Genomic DNA, 24,214 nt, shown 5'->3' on the forward strand with positions numbered 1-24,214 from the left:
ATAGATTATGTGTCGAAGGGGGCATTCGGCCTGGGCAGCAGTTCGCAATGTGTTTTTATTTATTTAAAATCATTGAGTTAGAGTTTAGGCTGACATTAGGTTATAGTTTTGTGTAAGTCATTGTAGTGATGGCGAGTCAACAATGGATGTTTCCCCGACCCTTGACCCCAGAAAAATTCTCCATCTGATTTTTTGCCATGACGACAGTTTCGCACATGCGAGGCTGCAAAGTTTATGTTTGATTCCAGTACGACGATTACTGCCGAACACGACGATTGGTTTTACTTATTCTTCGGTTTTCTTCTTATGTAATTTGATATCTCCAAATTTGATCCCACGGACGAAGCGAATACAACCAAGCGGGGATCAATATCATCGCAAGAAAAGACGCACGGAAGCAGATGATACTGTCCTGAGAGGCTCTTTAGATGTGTGGTTGAAAAAGCAATACGTCGCGAAAAATCAATTGGGTGCTGAAAATCATGAATTTGTGACTGTCGTCCAAGGTGAGGTCAGTAGTCCAGTTAACACTTGACATTGTTCGTGACAATCAATCGCACAATTCGATTCCAGATAACGCTGGTGATTTTGCCGAGATGAGTGCTAATGCTGAGGCAAATGCTGTCACTTTGAACAACGACACTGAAGGTAACAATAACGATGGAAATTTCATCGAATTATAGGTGACCACGACCTTGGGCGTTTAAGGAAGCCGATATCTACACATTTAGTAAAATTCTTAGTTCAGCAAAGGACCAGAGAAATTACAACACCAAGAAGATTCTTTTGCTAAAAGAGAAGAAAGATCTCTTTCTAAGCAGAAACTTTGTCAAGTAATGCAGAGTGTATGTAGAGAAAATGGCTGATATATTCGCAATGCAAGGCAGCCTTTTTCTTTGTCTGTTTTTTATTTTCAAAATGTGAATCACGTTTTTGCGAATAATCAATCTTATTGCCGGTATAATTAAGAAGAATATTATTTCTGAAGTAAAGAAAGCTAAATATTACACTCTGATGTTAGATTCTACTACAGATATATCACGAGAGGATCAAATTACCGAGATCTTGAGATACGTCCACATCAGTGAGAATAAGGATGTCAAAATTAAAGAGGTTTCTTTTGGTTTTTTTCAAGTTTCTGAGAAAAACGCCGTAAGCTTAGTAGTAACGGTGATTGAGAAATTGAATGATGATGGAATTGACATAAATGATTGTCGAGCACAAGCATACGATAACGCGGAGATGTTATGAGTGGTGTACGAACTGGAATACAAAAACGAATTTTGGATATCAATCCACAGGTCCAGTTTGTCAATTGCGTAAACCACAGCTTAAATTTGGCATGTGTTCATGCAGCTGAAGTTCATCCAACAGTGGTTACATTTTTTGGTATTATGGACAAAATTTTTGTTTTCGTTTCATCTTTAACAACACGTTGGGAAGTACTGAAGTCAAAGGTTAAGAAAACTGTCAAGAAGCATAAATGATATAATGTCTCGAGTATTTTGAAGATGGCAAATTTTCAAGTGAGACCAAATCTGATGCTTGTTCACTTCGCCATTCGTTGCAGCAATTTCCATTCGTTTCTCTCTTGAAATTTTAGTACCCCATTTTGTCATCCGTTCAGAGAGTGACAAAACGCTTACAACATCCATAGATTGATTTAATTCAGGCGAGTGATGATTTTGATGGGCTCAATAGAATTATTGATCTGAAATCTGAGGACATTATTAAGAATGCAGTCAGACCGGCATCCGAATACTGCGAGGAGTGGGATGTACCCTTGACAAGAGTCGGGCGTAAAAATGTCTGGAGAGAGTGCCTGGAGAGAGTGTGAAAGACTGTGGCTTATCAGCAATTGAGGAAATGAAAATAATTAGGAATGAAATCGCAAACAGACTGGAGACCGAACTTTCAGAACGCTCAGGTCGCGTTAGTAGACTCGCTGACAAGTTTTCCTTCTTATTAAAGTTGAATTCAATTGATGTTGAAAATATGGAACATTTGAAAACCTTGAAACGACAGTGCGAGATTTTTTTCTAACCATTTTGAGACCGACGTAAACGCATTCTCCCTCTACGAAGAAATCGTTGATTGCATTACGCTTTCCCGAAGTGGAAACAGAAATTTTCCAAAAAATGCTGAAGATTTTCTTGCTTCATTGGTTGAGCTTGGTTGGGATGTTTTTCTGAATTTGTGCATTGGATATCGTTTGTTACTCACAATTGGCTACTCAATTGCTAGTTGCGAACGATCTTTCTCAAAGTTGAAACAGATAAAAACATATTTGAGGTCTTCAATGTCAAATCAGCGCATGTCGAGTTTGTCTTTGATAAGCATCGAAAAAAAATTCCTGACAAGTGAGGTGAAAGAGGCTGTCGTTCAGACATTTGTTGACAGCAAAGTAGCGATTGGACATAGAAATTAATAAGTGGCTTGCTGTTTTGTTAGGTTTGTTGCTTAGCTTGAAGATTTATTTAATAAATCAAACGTTCCTATCTTACTTGATCTTTATTTTATTTATTCTCATGTATAACGACATCTATAAGCTGTTTAACCCCCGAATTATTCATGAAGTTAGGTATAAGAGGCAGCCTTTTAGAAACTCGTCCCAGGCAGCAGAAGACTTTGGCGCGCCCCTGCGCGTGAACCCCCTCGATTCATTACCAGAGAACGTACTACCTGAGATAAAGCGTACTTTTGTAAAATCAGAACAACCAGAGGAGCAACAATCAAAAATTTAGAAACAAGATCCACAGTCTGTCTTAGCTTTTCTTTTACGCTGTTCAAGTTTCGATCTGCGTAGTTGACGCGGTTGTAGATACTTTCACTAGCAATGTTGAAATATGTTATCAATTGGTGTTACACATGAATATATTCAAATGTTTTTCCAGTAGAGTCAGTGCCATATGCATATAGAGCCAATGTCATATGCACATACAGCCGTCTATTATGTACATACAGCCAATTCTTTTGCACATACAACCAACTCATATAAAGTCAAAGTCGTAAACATATACAGTCAAGGTCATATAGAGCCAACCAAATGTGCACATATAGCCAATATCATATTCACCTTATATGCATATACAGTCAACTCATATGCATATACATCAAATGTTATATGCATATATAGCAAAATCATATACATATAGGGTCAACTAAATATGCATATATATATATATAGCGAACTATCCTACATATATATTTAACCCTCATATTGAGTTGGCTGTATATGCATATGACAATGGCTGTATATATATGAATGTGGCATTGGCGCTACATGTATATGATTTGGCGGTATATGTTTATCTTTGACTGTATTTGCATATCTTGTTACCAACCCCACTTCCACTAATCACTCCCCCTGAACTCAGTTCGAATTTAACGAGTACTGATGTTTTTACTCTGTAGAACAGCTGAATTCACATCGTTCGTATATCACGTTATCAACCCCACTCCTACTGATCATTCTGCCTTAACTCAGTTGAATTCCACGGATTCTGATAATGCCCTGTAGCACTGCTGCTAAATTCACCGCGTTTGTATGAGAAAGTTCAGGCGGGTTGATGATAGCTTTCCATCAGGTCCATGCAATTAACACTACTTAGCTAAGAATGGTAACCGGTGAAGGCTGTTGAACCGGCTGTTGTTCTGATTATGATATAGGTCGTATTATAGGTTTCACTCCACGGTACAAATTTGAAAAGTCTTGAATATTTATTAGCAAAGTAATATTGCAAAATACATAAATTAATATGCAAAGTTATATTCTCACCAGTGATTTCCAAAGTGGGCGATATCGCCCCCTGGTGGGCGAAAACGATACAGAAGGGGGCGAAAAGGCCGAAGGGGCCTTAGAGGGGCGATTGCGCAAAACCTGCTTTTGTGCGGTGGCTGGCGCATCGTGCACTTGATCCTGTACTCTGCGTGTGTTTGCAGGTTTGAATCCCGTGAGTGATAATCACACGCGAGAGGATATCTGGATTCCTTCCCGCGTAAGGTAGTTCGCGTAGCCCAAGGGTTCGGCAACCTACGACCCGCGGGCCGGCTTCACTGAATAAATAGCGACGAAACGGCCGCGCTATTACGATGAATTAATTTTATAATCTAGTAGATTATATTTTTTACGTAACAGAATTTAGTGTGAGACACGTTTAGACTGCGTTGGTCTGGCTTGCGATTTCCAAGAAAAAGGGGATGCATCGTATATTATTCCAAAATTTTTTGACATAAAGTTTTCCCACGAACAAGCTAAGAGCAACAAATAGTTATGAACATATGAACTTAATGAAGGATAATGAAATCGTTGACTTATCTAAAATTCGTTGAAATGTTGATGAAGCTCCAGGCCGTCTGGTAAGAACTTTTGTTTGTATTTACAAATTAAACTCCTTTTTTTAATGCTTCGGCTTAGATAACTGGATAAACTGTGGGTGATGAATCAAAAGTGGATGACAAATGATCGGTGAAATATGAGCAATAAACCTGAACTGGTGATTATGCCGAGTGCGGACTCTTCACCACTCTGTACACTTCTACAGGAGACTGTAGCGACGCATCGAGTATTTAAAAAGGTAATTTGATAATGGAGTTCATTTTGACGCATTGTAGTCTCCGTAGTTTGAATTCGAGATGTGAAAGTTGTTTGTAAGTAGGAAACCAATTAGGTTCCATTACATTTGAACCCACGTACATTTGAACTCATGACAATTGCACCTGCATACTATTGCACCTATGGAAATTTTTTGTGTTTTACGGATATTTGAACCCATACTAACTTAACCCATGGGTTTTAGCACCCGCATATAGATTAAACCCGCGGATATACACATGGGTTCAAATGTACATGGGTTCAAATGTACGGTCACCAACCAATTATATTGTAAAATATTACTAACAATATTATTTTTGTTTTACAGATAAATTGTCTTGCAAGGCGCGTCGAAGTGACTGTCACAATATAAATGCGGTTCCTCACTAAAGCATTTAATTCGATCTCAGCTAAAATCAAACTATAGTATTTATTGAACTTGAAACACTGATCAGACAATTAACACCGTCTGATTCTAACACTCTGGAATTCAGTGTGGCTTCAGATTATTGGTTTTAAGACTTAACTCGGGGTGTCAATGCCATCTAGCTCGAGAACTAAATGTCGAACTCAGAAACATTAAACCGCGCCACATCAGTCTAGTAATGACGTCTAACTCAACTCTGGTCAGTGACTTTGGACTGTTAATGGCAACATCGAATTAATTTGTAATGAAGTGTGTTTTCACATGTGTTGGACCGCAGATGCATACCTTTATTCCTGCCTGTATTAGATTTATAGCCATGGTCGATTACATTTAACACCTAGCAATGAAGCCAACTGGGGCTGTTTGCGTCGCCTCAGCCAACTTTCTTCAAGTTTTACCGGGGGCTTTTCCCGTTTTAATTTATCGAAACATCGCGTTGTCAAGGCCAACAAAGAATACCTCAATAGTTATTCAAGATTTGCCTGGTTGGGGTGTTGCCGCCGATGTACTTTGCATGATCAGGCTACATCAATCGTTGATGTTTCCTATTCTATGTTTTATTCGAGCATATCTTGTGACCTTACCACTGGGTAAATGTTTACTGAAACATAAAACTGTTACCATTCTGTACAAAACACTTCCTTAAATTGTAGTACGTGATGGGGAGAACAGCTATAGCGTATATTTCAAGCCCACTCGCGCGTGTAATTTTTGAATTGATTGTTGAAATCGAAAACTTCCTGTGGTCCGCTCCCTGGTTAATTAAATTTGATACCAAAACTAAATCACTACCTGGGAAATCAAATAAAAATAAGTGAAATGAAACATGTATTACAAAAACTTTAATACTAAATGTTTCAAAACATACCCAACTTGTATATATATATACTTCAAATTATGCATACTGTTGTCGATATTAATTTTTGAATAAATTTCATGAAAAAAATTGTCGTAATTCGTATCCAAAAGAAGTAATTATTTATCTTTTGCACTGTAAAAAATGTACAAATTAATTTAATTAACGATTGGCATTTTCACTGAAATTCAGCTTATCAATAATAAAAATTTGGTCTTTAGTCTTAAGAATATATAAATCACAATAGCATGAGAACTTTTATTTATCATTTAGTAACAACAAGAGAGCTATGCTCCAATATGTGGACACGGAGGGCAAAACGAAATATTTTATCATCAATTCCCCGAAAAACATATGCGGTAAATCACCAGTACCTGAATCAGGGTAACGGTACAGGGACCGTCACAGTATTTTTCCCAGGTCCTGTGACGATGATCTATTCTTCGTGATTCGATTTCAACGTGAATTGAAATACCAGGTGACCCGAGTCACGTCATAACACACAAAACAAATCCCATAGAGCTCACAGAAATATTGGAAATGAATAAAGCGAGAAAATACAATCTTTCACCACTGAAAATTTCAAAGCAATTGGCCCAGTAATCAAAAAGAAAGGCGATTGGGGGAAAATTCCAAGAACAACAACAACATATTAAAAAAAAACGATCCGCAGGTTTACTCCGTGTTCAATAAATCAGTAAGAAGTTTGCGATGGAATAGTTTATCCGATTATGTACACAGGACTCCACACATGCTCGACCATCTTCTATTCTTGGAGATCGTTCTCCCAGTCTCGTTGCCTTCGTTGTTGACCTGGAATTATAGGTCAACAACGTTGTTATTACAAGTTTTGAGGTTATTAAAGGTTTGTTGCAATATTTGCACTTAGAGGGCATATAAAATATCTCGAGATTTATAGGGGAATAAAATTATATGTGTGTTCACCTTTCGAAACAATAATTTGTACTTGATAACTAATAAGCTACTATCAACAATTCGGTTGGATGTAACAAAAGGATTTTTGTTTGTGAATTGTATATGTAAGTAGAAGACGGAAACTTTTAGAGTGGAAACATGTTCATTTCCTTGGAAATTGGTGTTGGATATACTACAACAGAGAATATCATTATCTTCCGAAAATTGTCTAATTATTAACTGCAACTTGATGTCGTGATTTATATTTGTTGTCTTGTGTTTAAGTTTACCTTCATTTCCAAATGTTTCTGAAGATTTGAACTCAACTTCAACTGTGTTTCCAGCTCCCAGTATTATTTTATCAGCTTCTACATTATTAGTATTGAAGGTGTGGCCTGCAGACAGAAAAAGCCTTGTTATGAAAAAAACAGTACCGTTGTACAACATCTTATGTATGTATTCTCATTTGGTTTGCCCAGTTGAAGGGACAACCCAATGATTTTAGAAATCTATGATATAATTCGGAATCGAATAGGTTTACAAAATTGTTATTTCATAATGTCAAGATTTGAACTACGTAGCGCTAAAGCAATAATAGGGCTAAAAACAGTTCACACTAATCATAAGGAACACAGTTGAGTTCACACTAAGCACAATGAACACAATTAGAATCTTCAGGATAAGGTCGGCCACGCGGAGAATCATGTTTTTTGCGGTATAGTTTGCGAATTCCAGTCAAAGCATTTTGCTAAATCATGGATTCTGTCTTCGTAATACTGCATAACTGGTCTTCAATTCATACAGGTGTAAAATTATTTTAATTTTCGAATCAAATTATGAGACGGTAAATGAGCGCTAGAGAATTGAGTAAGTACCGAAATGGCTTTTGCGAAGACAAACTTTTTCACTTACTTGACTTTGAAGGTTTTACTTGTGAGAGATCCACTTTCGGAAGAGCTAAATTGAAATTGAAAGCTAAATTACGGGTTCCTTTTCAAAGTTTAATTAAATCAATGACAATCAAGAAAAGCATATAGTTTATAATTTCAAAATATGTATATACATCAGTTGCAACGCATTGAATTGATAAAATTATTCTCAAAATGAACCATAGTACAGTCGGTGGTTTTACTCTGGTATTCAAACGAAATGAATCAGTTCAAGGTTAGTTGAGTTAAAGTATTTGTATAATGCCAAAGATTTTATCATTATTGCATTTGAAGAGAATGATAAAATTTTAATTCAGCAATAACTTTTCTACTATATATATGCAACACCTGGTTTTTGCTCAGTGTTTTTGAGCGTAATATGGTTCCCACTGCCAGCAATCAATTCTTTTGTTTTCAGATCCCCGAGGTTGAATACTATGACGTAAATTATTAAATAAACGATTGGTGTATGTACTGGTAAATTCCAGGTTACAGGTTTTGTAACGTTTTAGAAGTGACAGTAGAAATATATTTATGACACAATATTCCACCAGTTGGATCGATTTATAAGTTTTCTTTTAAAAATAGGACTACAATTTTTTTACCATTTTACTGTGAGACAAGTTTTAGGCCCTGAACAGCACAAGAAGTAGAAAAATTAAAACTTATAATGTCTTCATACCTACGATACCACATTATAATTTAAAATTTGTTGTGCAATTGACGTTATAGAATACCCTACATATTTACCATTATTTCCGGGTGTATTCGATTCTGCCATTGTTAATTCTGCTTTGCCGATCCTTACACTCAATACAGCCGATTGGGGCTAATGCTTATGATGGCAGCCACCGCTACTTCTGATAAAATACAGTACATATCACGATATTTGACCCCGGACTTCCCCCGTTTTAGTTCTTAAAACACGGGTCGTCTATGATCTTCACAATGTTTTTGCTCAGTTTTCCGTTTCCCTTGCGTGTGCCGCACATAACTAAACACTTCCTCAAAATGAGTACACAATGGGTAAGACAACACAACGACTATTTACACTATTACACAACAGACTTGGAAACCTTAAACCCATTTGTGTGTGCTATTTTTAATACATACACTAGGCCTCAGATGATTAGTATGAAACTTGTGACTCACTCGATACTTGGGTTGAACTTACCAAAACTGAATCACACAGACTCACTCTGTACACAATGTAAAATTATGTTCCAAATGTTAGACCCCTGTCTAATTCATCTACTACTAAATAATATTCCAATTTCAGAGTGTATCTAACTTCGTTACAGCAAAAATTCTCTAAGACTGAAGAAGCCATGGAAGTATACAAGTCCTACCTGGTTTTCCAGCAGTAAAAACAGTCACACAGGCATGCAAGCAGTTTAACTATAAATTAATATAAATAATTATGTGACAGCTTGTGGCACTAACTTGTGATACTTCTGGTCGCATTTGAATATTAATTGTCCTCAGAATTTCACGCAGATCCTGGCAAATTGATCATCAACATTACTGTAGATCAGGGGTCGGCAACCTTTTGTCGCTCGCGGGCCAAAATTAAAGGTTGCAAATTGGCGGGCCGCACATATTTTTAGAAAGTTAAAAAATCTAATGGATGACCGACGAATCACATTTTATCACACAGATCAGAAGTTAAATTTTAAACAGCGCGCGAAGACTGACCATTTGAATATTTTTTGCGCCATTAAACCCTTTGCACTTAGCATCAACTTTTCTGCGTTTTGTTGCCATTTGTCTAACTAAATTATAGACTCATTAAACGAGTAATTGTGAATTATATACTTGTTACGTTATAATACAATTCAGTCTAACGTAAATTCTTTTGCGTAAAGAATATAATCGTCAAAACAGCTATAATTTGTTACTATAATGAAGTGAAGCGTCGCGGGCCGGATTATATTGCTCCGCGGGCCGAATCCGGCCCGCGGGCCGTAAGTTGCCGACCCCTGCTGTAGATGTAGCTCGCCCACATTACTCAATTTACCTAATTCCGCGGAGGTGACAGCATATTTCCACCCACGTACATTTGTACCCGTAAACTGCACCCACGACATTTGCACTTTCATCTTTTGCACTCATCGACATTTGCACCCTGGTAAATTGCACCCATGAACGTTTGCACCCACGGATATTTGCACCCATGTACATTTGCACCTACATACATTTTCACCCATGTACATTTCCCCTAATGGACATTGGTACCTACATACATTTGCATCCATGTACAATTCTACTAATGGACATGTGCACATACGTACAAATGCACCCATGCACATCTGCATTCACAGACTTTTGTACCCATGACATTTTCGCGAATATGCATTCGCCTCATAAACGCACCTATAGTCCTGTTTGCGAATACCCGTGTTTCAGACAAACTCACCAGCTTTGAATATAAATTCAAAATGAAGACGGATTACAAATTTTAAGTAACCCTTATTTATGGTGAGGGTTGCTATGTTTTACTGTCATTGCAAGTTACAATCCTATCCCACTTCTGATTACACTGCATAGATCAGTTACACCTAACAATAAAGTCAACTGTTTGTGTCGCTTCAGCCATCTATTTACAAGTTTTACTGAGAGCTTTTCCCGTTTTCGTTTCTCAAAAACATTGCGTTGTTAAAGTCAGCAAAGAATACCTTAATAGTTCACGATTTGCCTGGTTGGATGTTGTCGCTGATTACCCCTCTCGTGCATGGGACTGCACACAGTGGTGGGATTCAGCTGGTTCGCACCGGTTCTATAGAACCGTCTCACGGAATTTTACAAAATCAGCGAACCGGTTAGCATTAATAGTTACTGTCAAAGTTCTGTTTGTAACTGAACCGGCTGAAAAATATGACTCTTGTGAAGAAACCGGCTGACAAAAAAATTGAATTCCCCAACTGACTGCACATATACTTTGCATGGTTGAGCTACATCAATCGTTGATTTTTCTCATTCATTTTTTTATTCGAGCGTATCTTGTGACTTCACCACTAGGTAAATGTTTACTGAAACACGAAACTGTTACCAGTCGGGCAGTCTGTATATTGCGTGATGAGGAGAACAGCTATAGCGTATATTTCAAGCTCAATCGCACCTCTTATTTTTGAATGGATTGTTGAAATCGACAATTCCTCATAGTCTGCTCCCTTGTTAAATTCGATACTAAAATTAAATCACACAAACACAGAATATTAGATTGAATACAAATGAGTGAAATATGAAATTATTACTGAAACTTCAATATGAAATGTTTCAAAACATACCAAACTTCTATAGATACTTCAAATTATACATAATGTTGTTGATATTAGCTTATGAATAAATGTCATAAAAATAAATTGTCGCAATACGACAATAAAAAATACTTGAAGAGAAAAGCGATTTTTTTCATTAGAATAGGAAGAAAAATTTCAAGAACAACATAATAAGAGAACGAAATATAGGGCCACTCTGTGTCCAATAAATCAGGAAATAGCGTAAGTTTTGTATGTAAAGTTTATGACGGAAAAGTTTATCTTATTATGTACACAGGACTCCACATATACTCGTCTACTCTTGGAGAAAGTTTTCCCAACCATGTTGACCTCGTGGTTTACCTGAAAGTTGTTATTACAAGTTTCGAGGTTAAAGGTTTGTTGCAATATTTGCTATCTTAAGATTAATAGGAAAATATTTTATAAATGTGTCTAACGTTTAAAACAATTATTTGTACTCGATAATTAATGAGTTACCATCAACAACTCGGTAGGATGTAACAAAGGATTTTTCTTCGTGAGTTGTATATTTATGTAGAAGATGAGAACTATTAGAGTCGAAACGTTCATTCTCTTCAAAGTTGGTTTTGGATTTATTACGAAAGAAAATATCATTATTTTTAAAAAATGATTCAATTATCAGTTTTATAAGAATTTTGATATCTGCACGTGGTGATTTATATTCATAGTCACGAATTTAGTTCACCTTCATTTCCAGTTTTTTTGGAAGAATTGTATTTAATTTCAACTATGTTTTCACACTCCATTTCTGTTTTATCAGATACCGCATCATTCCGCACAATAAAGATGTTTCCTGCAGGTGGAAGCCGTGTTAATAAAAATACAGAAAAATATAATACCATTGTACAAAATCTGATAGAAACCAAAAATACTTATTTTGTCTTCTCAGATGAAAGAAATAAACAATGATTTCAAAAGTCTATGAATTAATTCGGAACCGAATAGGTTTATAAAATTGTTATTTCACAATGTTAAAAGTTAACCTACACAAAGTTAAAGCAATATTGAACTCAAAAATAGTTTACACAGGCCACAGGAACACAATTGAGTTCACACTATAAGCACGTACAACACAGTTAAAATCTTCACCAAAGGTCGGTTTTTGAGTTATCGTCTGCTAATTCCAGTCAAAGCGTTTTGCTAATTCATGGATTCTGTCTTCGTAACTGGTCTTCAATGCACTAAAGTGTCGGATTTTTTTCTATTGTTCAATTTAATTATGTGACGCTAAACGTGCTCTAGTCATGAAAATTAAACGAACTGATTGAGTACCGATAATAGCTTTTGCGACAATAACTTTTTTCACTTACTCGACTTTGAAGGTTTTACCTCAGGGAGATCCACTTTCGAAAGAGCTGAATTAAAATTTAAAGATAAATGAAGGTTGTCTATTAAAGTTTAATTCAATCAATGACAAGCAAGAATAGCATATAGTTTATATTGCCAAAATATAATATACATCAGTTCCATCGCAATAAATCGATGAAATGAAACATAGTACAATCAGTGGTTTCACTTTGGTCTTCGAACGGAATAAATCAAACTAAGGTTAATTGAGATAAAATATTGGGATCAAGACAAATAAAATAAAAAAAACAAAAATACTGATAATTTGATAATTACAAAAATCATATTTCACGTCAGATTTTTCTTAATGTGAGAAAACCATATAAAAGATTTTATTATGTGTAGTGTCCTAAGAGATGTGTTTAAAAAACGACTCCGTATGCATATTTAGCAGTCAATCAAACGATACATATGTCTGAAGAAAAGTAATATATATATAAAACATTCTTGCGGAGAGTACTACGGAAAATGATTCAAGTAGCAAAAATTTTATTATTATTGCTTATGAATAGTATATGATAAAATTTCAATTCATCAATAACCGTTTCTAATATATACGATACCTGATCCTTGCTCAGTGTTTTCATGTGTAATATGGTTCCTACTGCCAGCAATCAAGTGTTTTGTTTTTAAATTCCCAAAGTTGAATACTACGACGTAAATTAATAAACAAAATATAAGTCTATGCACTGGTGAATTCCAGTTCTCAGGTTCATTAACGTTAGGACCGTTAAAAGTGGCAGTAGAAATATGCTTCTGATACAATATTCTATCTGTTGGATCTATTTATAAGTTTTCTTTTAAAAAACGACGACACAGGTATTTACCATTTTACTGTGAAGCAAGTTTTAGATGTTGAATAGCACAAGAAGTTGGAAAATTAAAAGCCACACGGCGTCATATCTACGATTCCATATAGATAAAAATGAATTCTAAATTTGTAGTGCAATTGACGTTATAAAAGATATTTCTTACATACATACCATTATTTGCGGGTGTACTCGATCCTGCCATTGTTAATTCTGCTGTGCTGATCCCTACACACAATACAACCGACTGCAGCTAATGATTATGATGGCCACCACTGGTACTTCGGATAAAATACGGTACATTCTTGAGATTGAACCCTGGACTTCCCCCGTTCCAGTTCTGAAAAAAACATGGGTTGGGTAAGCTTTTCACGATGTTTTTTTCGCTTCCCTTGCGGAACTAAACACTTAACTAAACGCTTCCTCAAAATTAGTACACAATGGGTAAGACAACACAACGACTATTTACAGTTTACACTATTACACAACAGACTTTGAAACCTTAAAACCATTTGTGTGTGCTATTTTTAATACATACACTGGGCCCAGGTAGAAATTGTTGAAATAGGAAACTCTTTGTGACCTCCTTGGGCTGAACCCCCGTGCGCAAGACTTGATACATGCATGATATAAAGAACCAAAATTTCGATGTAGATGACCGAAACAATCACACCAAAATCACGAAACATACTTCAAGCCCGAATAAAATACTAAAAATTTAAAAAAATCTGCTTATAAACTCATAAGAGCGGGACGCAGTAAACAGCCTGGCCACATTCTCAGCCTATTAGAGTATTACACTACTTTGTCCAGTGGGTACCGCTAACAAAGTATCGAACTGCTACGAAAGGGTATTATGACTTTAAAATCTTTATAAGAAGCCATCAGAAAATGCCAGGCATACGTTATGCATGAATAGGTATAGGTTAGATAGATATTACATACCGTTGCCAATTTGAGCATATCATGTGTTCTTGTGTACCTACAAAATTCGGCACGGTACACCCCTGGTACACCCCCTATCGATGTGGTACCATTTTTGAACTTTTTGGTACACCCTGGGGTGTACTATACACCTGGTTGACGAGCACTGCTGTAGAGTCTAGAAGTGACTTTTCTAAGCAACGTAAGAAGCACACGGCTTCTGCCATTTCCGCCTATGTATTCGTCATATACTCCGTATGCAAACGGAGCATACATCGCTAAACGTTTACCCAATGGAGACTGAAATTCATGATTTAAGCATTTCATTCCAGTTTATAAAGGGATATCACCGGATAAAGGTTGTGCTATATACTTAGTTCTGCTACTGCTACACCAGTGGTTCTTAACATTTGTGAGCCTGCCGAACCCATGCGCTATTCTGCAAGCACCCGTCGAACCCCATCGTACTGAACGGTTGTTGTTGTTTTATTTTACAGAAATAGAGATAGGATATGACTCGGCGCAAGATCGAGATTGTCCTGAATGGATCATGATAATTTCGGGCAAAGCTCAGCATTTAAAAATCGAACGAATCATCTAAACATAAAGCGTCGACTAATCGAGAAAGAGACTTGACACGACACTATAAGATAATTTTGAGCGAGTCCTCGGAATAGCAAAAAAAATCCAGTGAATAAAGTTATACCACACCCTTCATTTTGTTTGGAAAAAATTCTCTAGTTTTTTTGCGGCAGTAACTTGAAAATGAGCCGTGCTGATGTCGATGTATAGTTGATAACAAATAAGCATAGGATTGATTTTCTCATTTATCTGGGGGGAGGAAAGTCGACATGGCGACTGAATTATATGGCGTAACACGCCTTTCGCCGTGTTGATATTCTATGACAGTACGACAGTATTGTACGATACCTCCAAGTCCAGAGCATTTTATCTACAAGTCATGCAAACCTAGATTTGTATTTCGTTGTTTAGATCTTTACACAAGCATCACTTGTATCTGAACTGAGTATATTTCTGGTACTCGATTTAATGAAAATCATGTGAGAAAACATGAGGTTTTAAAGGGTGGGGAGTTTGTAAGGGTATTTCACTTTGAGAGAATTGTGTTTTCTGCCAATCCATTTGGGCAAAATTATTCTAACGACGAATTCTCTGAAAAAAATTAATTTTGCACAATCACATCTTAATCGTAGTTCCAAGGTAACTGTTTTACACGTAACATTGAAATGTTTTAGTCTAAATTTATTTGAGCTATAATAATGGCGTTACAGAGAAGTAATTTGTAAACTGATTGTAAAAGTTTAAAGAGACAAATATAAACCCCCAAAGAAAATAACTTCCCGAAACAGGAGTCGTCTAAAATAGATGGTAACCCGTAGAAGTTGACTGACAAGTTCAATTGTATTGTTACGTTAGTAGAAGAACCTGCAAATCGACAGACCTGAACTACTATAGTAGTTCACTTATTGTTAGAATGGAATTGATCACACAAATTATATCACACAAATCACAAGTATGTTTTTTGCAATAATTTGTGACCTGGTGGGCGACCGCAAAAACACGACTTTGTGAGCTAAGTATGTTCTTTATAATATCTACTTAATTATGAATTATTATTGTAGTTTCTGATGACAAATCGATCTTTACGTTTTGTCATATCAACCAATTTGAAAGTAAATTTTGTTTACAATCAATTATCTTATTACACACCAATACTTTTGAAATACTCATCGTAATTTTATATAAAAGAGTGATCGATAATACTACTAAAACGGGAATAGTCATGTAAAAAAGTCTCCTATGAACTGCCCACATTTGTGAAAAAGATACGAAGAAAGATAGAAAAACTTTTCTTTTAAATTTTGTGAATTCAAAACTATTTCACTTCAAAGCCTAGCGTTGGTAAACACGCTTGACTATTGTTATTGTCTAATGCAAATACGGGACAAACAATTTGACAAATGCTTCCAATAAAGCTTGTTTAATTTGAAATGAGATCAGCCCCTACGACATACATAAAGCTAACTAGATCAAATATTCCCGTTGTATATCCATATTTGCGGGCGACAATGAGAAGCCGCGAGTAAAAACATTTTTCTACTATTTGTCACCACATAGATTCGGTTAACTCAGTATTGCGCTGAGGTGACAGAAATATTTAATATGTTGATTTTCAGCAACCAAATTTTTGAACGTTCGGAGCGTCAAAAATTTAGCATTTGATTTGTAATAAATAATTAGCAATGCAAATTTGCATTAAACTAGACAAACCGCAAAGAAGATTATATAGGTATATAAAAAGAAATATAAATATTATATTGTACCGAATTCTTTGTTTATATATAGTATGGATTACTCAACAAAAAGTTTTCTTGATAAGTAATCAAGGCACGCAACTTGTTTCTTGTTCTCAATAGTGTTTGTACTGAAAACTCTGATATCCTTTTTTTACAAGCTTACGTTTGTATTGCCAAGGCATGGAAATTCGAGCGGAAGCCGTGAATAATGCAGCTTATTCTGGTACGAAAAACAAACAACCCAAAGAAGTATTCGAATTAAAGAAAAAGATTGGATTATGGCGCGGGGTTTCTATTCTTGCTGGAATTATGGTCGGTTCTGGCATATTTTTGTCTCCCGTTGGTGTGCTGGCCGGTACCAATGGTAGTGTTGGAATAAGTTTAGTACTCTGGGTTGTCTGTGGCTTATTCTCAGGTCTGGCGGCATTGTGTTATGCTGAACTCGGAACAACTGTAGTAGAATCTGGAGGTGACTTTGCATATTTTAATGCAGCTTATGGAGGACCCGTTGCTTTCGCCTTTTCTTCGGCGTATCTTTTTGTTATGTACCCGACGGGGAATGCAGCTAAAGCCGTTGCGTTGGGAACATATATTGCTACACCTTTTTACAATGGAGATTGTGCTCCACCGACCACAGCTATCAAGTTTGCGGGAGCTGCAGCAGTTCTTGTGGTGACGTTCGTGAATTACTTCAGTGTTCGAAATGCTGCTAGAGTTCAGGTTGTATTCACCATTGCTAAATTTGTCGGGTTGGCGGCTATCATAATTGGTGGAATTACACGCCTGGCGGATGGAGACCCAGTTGCAAATTCTAATTTTGTGAATGCGTTTGACCCCAAAGCATTAGCCGGTCTCACTGCAACGCAGATTGGATTAGCATTCTACCAGGTATACAATTCTTTGTGCGGTTTTACTATCAGTTTAAAAGTTCGACCATGCAAAACTTACATTGTCTTGTTAAGAAAATTACATACAGTTGTCTCGAAACTTGTTGTTAGTGTAAATGTACATTAACAGGGACTTTTTTCGTATGATGGATGGGCAAATTTGAATAGAGTGACAGAAGAAGTTAAAGACGTGGGAAAAACTCTGCCAAGATGTATTATGATAGCCATCACTGGAGTGACTGCATTTTATGTTCTCGTTAACATAGCTTATTTTTCGGGTAATTTTTCATTCTAAGCTAAATAATGATAACTATAAATTGTTTTTGTGAAGACCTAAATATTTTGAGTGATGATTTTATTTATATATAGCGTCGACAGTAAGCGATAATAATTACAACAATGCATGAAAATGTGGCCGTTAAAAATTGAATTAGTATGTCCTCATTGACATTTTCCTGATTAGCCAACGTCACGGAAATAGCACGTGCATAAATCCATTGGAATAAAGTCTATGGTTCCAAAAATAATTAGGTGTGTGATGGTCCCCAAAAATTTACTTCCGAAGTCACTCATCTGACCAAATATTGAGTAGATTTGACATTTTTCAGTTCTCACTCCTGAAAACATTCTGTCTTCAAAAGCAGTGGCTGTTACATTCGGGTATCGAGTTTTTGGATCTTTTGGTTGGATAATGCCATTGGCTGTGTGCCTTTCTATATTTGGATCACTGAACGGATCTTGTTTAGCTGGTGGAAGAATTGCATTTGCTGCAGCTAGGAGAGAGCACTTGCCTCAAGTAATCTGAAACGCTTTTATACCTTACTTGACAACAACATTCATTTATATATCTATTTTTATGAATCCACTTTTATAATGAATAATTCTTATCGACTGGCAGTATCTCTATAAGATATTTAAAATATATTAGTATAACAAGATTTTGCTCTGATAACGCAAAATATGAGTGACAATAGTGATGAATATCATAAGTTTTAACTGCTACAAGTCACGTGAAAACTCTTGGCAAGAAATGTATATGATTATTAATATCAGATATTCAGCAAATTTATATTCTATCAACATAAACTTTGCTTCTTTTTTTTTATAAAATTTGAAGACGTTTTTCTGTAATATAAATGGCAGAATATCTTATCATTATTTTTTTTTAGATATTTTCTATGATTCACGTCGAGCATATTACTCCGGGACCATCTCTCCTTATTCATAACTTACTCGTTTTAATAATGCTTATACCTGGTGATTTTGACACTCTTCTCAACTCCATGAGTTTTGCAACTTGGATATTTTATGGTTTGGGAGCAGTCGGAGTTCTTGTTCTACGAAAAACAAGACCTGACTTGCCGAGGCCTTACAAGGTTACATAAATATTTTTTTAGATTTAAATCTCACTTTTTGAAGTGATCACTCAAACTTATATCTATATCAAATATGGTGTAAATAAATAGTTACATGATTAAATACACTTCAACGCTATATACTACTCTGGTTGAAAGGACTAAATGTTTGAATTTTAAATTATAGTAAATTTTGGGACCTCCTGAAGTATGCGCACCAAGATGACGCACAACCTGAACTCAGATTGTGTACTAGGTTAGAGTTCAGTTCGTGCGACATCTTGGTGCGCATACTTCAGGAGTACCAAATTTTGTACTGTTCATGTATTTGCCTTGAATGAATAAAAGATTTTACATATACTTATACAAGGAAATTTGAGAAGTCCAAAGTACAAACTTCTTGAAAAATAACAAAACATAAAATCATTAAGAGTCCAATTCTTGTAATTTATTTAACAGGTTCCTGTTGTTATACCTGTCATTGTCGCTATATTTACAGTTTATCTGACAATTGCTCCATTAATCGAAAACCCGGATATTTCTTACTTGTATGGTGGAATATTCATACTTTGTTCGCCGATTTTCTATTTCCTGTTTGTCTACAAAAAGCTTCGTCTGCCAGGAATGGATCACTTCACAATATTTTTGCAAAAATTTCTTGATGTTTCACCAACGGATTGGGAAGACAAGTTGGCAATAAATGCTTCTGATAAGAGTGAATAATTAGTACATCGCACAATGTACATTTTCATAAACATTGACATTAATAAACAGATATTAAACATACTTTTTAGTTTGTATGTGCTAACTTGGCTACTTATATGCTTATGAACTATATTTCATTTCACTTTCAATTGTTCTGTGATTCCACTGATTTTGTATAAATGTGTATGGTGATTTTGTCGTCTGGAATTCTTCAGATCATAAATCAAAATATTAGCGCTATGTTCAGTTTGCGTTTACGTTAACTTAAAGAATATCTTTCAGATGAAATAAATCCACGATATAGTTTTAGAGAGATTTCTGCTTATAAACTTAACTCTGATCCCACTTGTTAAAGTACCATAATAGGTAAAAAACACTAATCTTTGTTGGTTATTGCATGAAACATTCATGCGAAAGCGAGGTAGTCAATTTGTACCCCGAAAGACGTGATGCGTCATTTTGTAAATGGATCTGTACACGAAATGTAAACAATTGTTACTTCGTTACTAAACGCATATTTTTGTCTAAGACTTGTTTACAAAGTGGGGTGATTTTTCTCGTCAAAATGAAATATGATGTGTTAATATTTTATCTTGCATAAGATAATGGTAAACTTTATATTGAATCTGTATACAGTATATAAATTTATATGCAGCCTTCTACAGAATGTGACGCACCGAATTTTATATGATTGCAGAAAACAAATATACTTCATAAGGCCACATTACCTATGTACACAAACTAATGCCATTATTTCAATACGGATGAAAAAGTGCTTCACAAATTAGAATTTCGAAAAAAAAAACTTGGCATTGATGTTAATATTTGTTTGACAATAAACGCAAAATTTAGTTCAAATACTGCTGTCCAATTATGTCCTGAAAGTATTGTTCAAACAAACGATCTTTTAGCGTAGGAAGATAGATATAGCTAGAACATACCAGGCAACTATAGCAGTATTGGCAGAAGAAAAATTAATTTCAGAATCAGCAAATGAAATTTCCATTATTTCAAGATTTTAATCATTAAGAGACGAGATATTAAATGTCATTGAAAAAGAACGTTAAAGGTTCAACCTTAAATTAATATTTGTAACGATAGTTTAATTTTTTTAAATAACCAAAATTTGAGGTCAAATTCATTTATGGAATCAGTTACTATATATTTCGCGTGTAAAATCACAACAAAAAAACTCTATTCGGCAAAGTTTATCTTCTATACCCATATCATAGTTGTGCAGTTTCCGGTCATTATTTTCCAGAAAACTGATAGCTTTCACGAACTAAGGAGTTTTTCACCTAAATAAGGAGTGGAAATAAAATCAATTTGCGATCCATATATATTATGAATAATAGAAAGGGTAGAACTACTATAGGAGTTCACTTATTGTTAGGATGGAATTGATCACACATATCGTATTATGTTTTTTGCAATAATTCATGCCCATGCGAAGTCCCCAAAAACACGACGGGTCACGGCTCTGTGGGCTCAGTATATTCCTTGTAATTGCTACCTAATATAAATAAAGTACTTGTTCCTTGTATTTAATAGTGTTTGAACTGAGAACTCTGATATTCTTTTATTTACAAGATTACGTTTCTATTGGCAAGGCATGGAAATTCGAGCAGAAGCCGTGAATAATGCAGCTCATTCTGGTACGAAAAACAGTCAACCCAAAGAAGTATTTGAATTACAGAAAAAGATTGGATTATGGCGCGGGGTTTCTATTATTGCTGGGATTATGGTCGGTTCTGGCATATTTTTGTCTCCCGTTGGTGTGCTGGCCGGTACCAATGGTAGTGTTGGAATGAGTTTAGTACTATGGGTTGTCTGTGGCTTATTCTCAGGTCTGGCGGCATTGTGTTATGCTGAACTCGGAACAACTGTTGTAGAATCTGGAGGTGACTTTGCATATTTTAATGCAGCTTATGGAGGACCCGTTGCTTTCGCCTATTCTTCGGCTTATCTTTTTGTTATTTACTCGACGGGGAGTGCAGCTAAGGCCGTTGCGTTGGGAACATATATTGCTACACCTTTTTACAATGGAGAATGTGCTCCACCGACCACAGCTGTCAAGTTTGCGGGAGCCGCAGCCATTCTTGTGGTGACGTTCGTGAATTACTTCAGTGTTCGAAATGCTGCTAGAGTTCAGGTTGTATTCACCATTGCTAAATTTGTCGGGTTGGCGGCTATCATAATTGGTGGAATTACACGCCTGGCGGATGGAAACCCAGTTGCAAATTCTAATTTTGTGAATGCGTTTGATCCCAAAGCATTAGCCGGTCTCACTGCAACGCAGATTGGATTAGCATTCTATCAGGTATACAATTCTTTGTGCCGTTTTACTGTCAGTTAAGAAGTTCGACCATGCAAAACTTACATTGACTTGTTAAGAAAATTACATACAGTTGTCTCGAAACTTGTTGTTAGTGTAAATGTACATTAACAGGGACTTTTTTCGTATGATGGATGGGCAAATTTGAATAGAGTGACAGAAGAAGTTAACGACGTGGGAAAAACTCTGCCAAGATGTATCATGATAGCCATCACTGGAGTGACTGCCTTTTATGTTCTTGTTAACATAGCTTATTTTTCAGGTAATTTTTCATTGTAAACTGAATAATGATAACTATAAATTATTTTTGTGAAGATTTAAATATTTTTAGTGATGATTTTTTTATGGCGTCGAAAGTAAGCGATATTAATTACAACCACGCATGAAAATGTGGCCCCTGAAAAATTGAATCGGTATGTCTTCATTGACATTTTGCTGACTAGCCAACGTCATGGAAATAGCATGTGCAATAAATAGCATGTATTCATTGGAATGAGGTCCATGGTTCCGAAAATATTTAGGTGTGTGATGGTCTCTAAACATTTAGTTCCGAAGTCACTCATCTGACCAAATATTGAGTAAATTTGACATTTTTCAGTTCTCACTCCTGAAAACATTCTGTCTTCAAAAGCAGTGGCTGTTACATTTGGGTATCGGGTTTTTGGATCTTTTGGCTGGATAATGCCATTGGCTGTGTGCCTTTCTATATTTGGATCACTCAACGGATCTTGTTTAACTGGTGGAAGAATTACATTTGCTGCAGCTAGGAGAGGGCACTTGCCTCAAGTAATCTGAAACGTGTTTATACCTTGCTTGACAACAACATTCATTTATATATTTATTTTTATGAATCCACTTTTATTAGAATGAATAATTCTTATCGACTGGCAGTATCTCTATAACATATTCGATATATTTTAGAGCTTAGTATAACAAGATTTTGCTCTGATAACGCATAATATGAGTGACAATAGTGACGAATATCATAAGTTTTAACTGCTGCAAGCAAGTTATGTAAAAACTCTTGGCAAGAAATGTATATGATTATTAAGATTAGAGATATTCAGCAAATTTATATTCTATCAACATAAACTTTGGTTCTTTTTTTTATAAAATTTGCAGCCGTTTTTCTTTAATAATAAATGGCAGAATATTGATCATTATTTTTTAGATATTTTCTATGATTCACGTCGAGCATATTACTCCGGGACCATCTCTCCTTATTCATAACTTACTCGTTTTAATAATGCTTATACCTGGTGATTTTGACACTCTTCTTAACTCCATGAGTTTCGCAACTTGGATATTTTATGGTTTGGGTGCCGTCGGAGTTCTTGTTCTACGAAAAACAAGACCTGACTTGCCGAGGCCTTACAAGGTTACATAAATATTTTTTTAGATTTAAATCTTACTTTTTGAAGTGCTCATTCAAACTTTATAGCTATATAAAATATGGTGTAAATGAATAGTTACGTGAATAAATACACATCAACACTATATACTACTCTGGTTAAAAGGAGTGAATGTTTGAGTTTTAAATTAGATGAATTTTGGGACCTCCTGAAGTATACGCGCCAAAATTGCGCACAACCTGAACTCAGGTTGTGTATCATGTTGAGGTTCAGGCTGTGTGACATCTTGGTGCGCATACTTCAGAAGTACCAAATTTAAATTCAAGTACTGTCCATGTATTTGCCTTGAATGAATAAAGTATTTTAAAGATACTTATACAAGAAAATTTGAGAGGTCCAACGTACAAACTTCTTAAAAAATAACAAAATATAAAATCATTAAGAGTCCAATTGTTGTAATTTATTTAACAGGTTCCCGTTGTTATACCTGTCATTGTCGCTATATTTACAGTTTATCTGACAATTGCACCATTAATCGAAAACCCGGATATTTCTTACTTGTATGGTGGAATATTCATACTTTGTTCGCCGATTTTCTATTTCCTGTTTGTCTACAAAAAGCTTCGTCTGCCAGGAATGGATCACTTCACAATATTTTTGCAGAAATTTCTTGATGTTTCACCAACGGATTGGGAAGACAAGTTGGCAATAAATGCTTCTGATAAGAGTGAATAATTAGTACATTGCACAGTGTACATTTTCATAAACATTGACATTAATAAACAGATATTAAACAATTAAACATACTTTTTAGTTTGTTTGTGCCAACTTGGCTACTTATATGCTTATGAACTATTTTTCATTACACTTTCAATTGTTCTGTCATTCCATTAATTTCGTATAAATGTGTATGATTTTATCGTCTGGAATTCTTGAGATCATAAATCAAAAAATCGGAGCTATGTTCAGTTTGCGTTTACGTTAACTTAAAGAACATCTTTCAGATGAAATAAATCCACGATATAACATTTTTTGTTGAATATGCAAAATAGAAAAAAATTTTGTGTTAGATTTTTTTACAAAATTAATTTTTTTTTATGCACAATCAATAGTTTTAGGAAGATTTCTGCTTATAAACTTAACTCTGATCCCACTTGTTAAA

At 35.5% G+C, this 24,214-nt stretch overlaps 4 protein-coding genes across 5 annotated transcripts; 2 read left to right on the forward strand and 2 right to left on the reverse strand.

Annotated features, from left to right (window-relative positions):
- Positions 1-5,832: 5,832 nt before the first annotated feature.
- On the reverse strand, positions 5,833-9,096 carry LOC120341130 (uncharacterized). Of its 2 annotated transcripts, XM_039409574.2 has the most exons (5): positions 8,472-8,722; positions 8,070-8,156; positions 7,705-7,749; positions 7,083-7,187; positions 5,833-6,690 (listed from the first exon to the last, which is right to left on the reverse strand). In XM_039409574.2, exons 1-5 carry the CDS (start codon positions 8,500-8,502, stop codon positions 6,644-6,646), a joined length of 315 nt encoding a protein of 104 aa, XP_039265508.2. In that variant the 5' UTR covers positions 8,503-8,722; the 3' UTR covers positions 5,833-6,643. The 2 variants fall into 2 exon arrangements, with proteins under 2 accessions (XP_039265508.2, XP_077976023.1); XM_078119897.1 differs by lacking the exon at positions 8,070-8,156 and having other exon boundaries at positions 8,472-9,096.
- Positions 9,097-10,927: 1,831 nt separating this feature from the next.
- Positions 10,928-13,498, reverse strand: LOC120341600 (uncharacterized). The gene is made up of 5 exons (XM_039410138.2): positions 13,351-13,498; positions 12,931-13,017; positions 12,331-12,375; positions 11,706-11,813; positions 10,928-11,341 (listed from the first exon to the last, which is right to left on the reverse strand). Exons 1-5 carry the CDS (start codon positions 13,379-13,381, stop codon positions 11,295-11,297), a joined length of 318 nt encoding a protein of 105 aa, XP_039266072.2. The 5' UTR covers positions 13,382-13,498; the 3' UTR covers positions 10,928-11,294.
- Positions 13,499-16,598: 3,100 nt separating this feature from the next.
- LOC120341344 (b(0,+)-type amino acid transporter 1-like) lies at positions 16,599-19,679 on the forward strand. Its single transcript, XM_039409832.2, has 5 exons — positions 16,599-17,306; positions 17,436-17,583; positions 17,914-18,101; positions 18,475-18,681; positions 19,120-19,679. Exons 1-5 carry the CDS (start codon positions 16,599-16,601, stop codon positions 19,381-19,383), a joined length of 1,515 nt encoding a protein of 504 aa, XP_039265766.1. The 3' UTR covers positions 19,384-19,679.
- Positions 19,680-20,977: 1,298 nt separating this feature from the next.
- LOC120341343 (b(0,+)-type amino acid transporter 1-like) lies at positions 20,978-23,787 on the forward strand. Its single transcript, XM_039409831.2, has 5 exons — positions 20,978-21,685; positions 21,815-21,962; positions 22,299-22,486; positions 22,872-23,078; positions 23,524-23,787. The coding sequence occupies exons 1-5, from the start codon at positions 20,978-20,980 to the stop codon at positions 23,785-23,787; spliced, it is 1,515 nt and encodes a 504-aa protein (XP_039265765.2).
- The last annotated feature ends 427 nt before the right edge of the window (positions 23,788-24,214 follow it).

The sequence above is a fragment of the Styela clava genome, chromosome 14 (assembly GCF_964204865.1).
Source record: "Styela clava chromosome 14, kaStyClav1.hap1.2, whole genome shotgun sequence".
NCBI classification, from domain to species: domain Eukaryota; kingdom Metazoa; phylum Chordata; class Ascidiacea; order Stolidobranchia; family Styelidae; genus Styela; species Styela clava.

Excerpts from the sequence above, each read along its gene's own strand:
- LOC120341344 (XM_039409832.2), top strand. The coding sequence starts at position 16,599 with ATGGAAATTCGAGCGGAAGCCGTGAATAATGCAGCTTATTCTGGTACG. Across the intron at positions 17,307-17,435 it reads TTGGATTAGCATTCTACCAG|GGACTTTTTTCGTATGATGG; the intron begins GTATACAATTCT and ends GTACATTAACAG. Across the intron at positions 18,102-18,474 it reads GGAGAGAGCACTTGCCTCAA|ATATTTTCTATGATTCACGT; the intron begins GTAATCTGAAAC and ends ATTTTTTTTTAG.
- LOC120341343 (XM_039409831.2), top strand. The coding sequence starts at position 20,978 with ATGGAAATTCGAGCAGAAGCCGTGAATAATGCAGCTCATTCTGGTACG. Across the intron at positions 21,686-21,814 it reads TTGGATTAGCATTCTATCAG|GGACTTTTTTCGTATGATGG; the intron begins GTATACAATTCT and ends GTACATTAACAG. Across the intron at positions 22,487-22,871 it reads GGAGAGGGCACTTGCCTCAA|ATATTTTCTATGATTCACGT; the intron begins GTAATCTGAAAC and ends ATTATTTTTTAG.
- LOC120341130 (XM_039409574.2), bottom strand. The coding sequence starts at position 8,502 with ATGGCAGAATCGAATACACCCGGAAATAATG. Across the intron at positions 7,750-8,069 it reads AAACACTGAGCAAAAACCAG|CTCTTCCGAAAGTGGATCTC; the intron begins GTGTTGCATATA and ends ATTTCAATTTAG. Across the intron at positions 6,691-7,082 it reads AGAAACATTTGGAAATGAAG|GTCAACAACGAAGGCAACGA; the intron begins GTAAACTTAAAC and ends CTATAATTCCAG.
- LOC120341600 (XM_039410138.2), bottom strand. The coding sequence starts at position 13,381 with ATGGCAGGATCGAGTACACCCGCAAATAATG. Across the intron at positions 13,018-13,350 it reads GAGTACACCCGCAAATAATG|TATTCAACTTTGGGAATTTA; the intron begins GTATGTATGTAA and ends TTTACGTCGTAG. Across the intron at positions 12,376-12,930 it reads AAACACTGAGCAAGGATCAG|CTCTTTCGAAAGTGGATCTC; the intron begins GTATCGTATATA and ends ATTTTAATTCAG.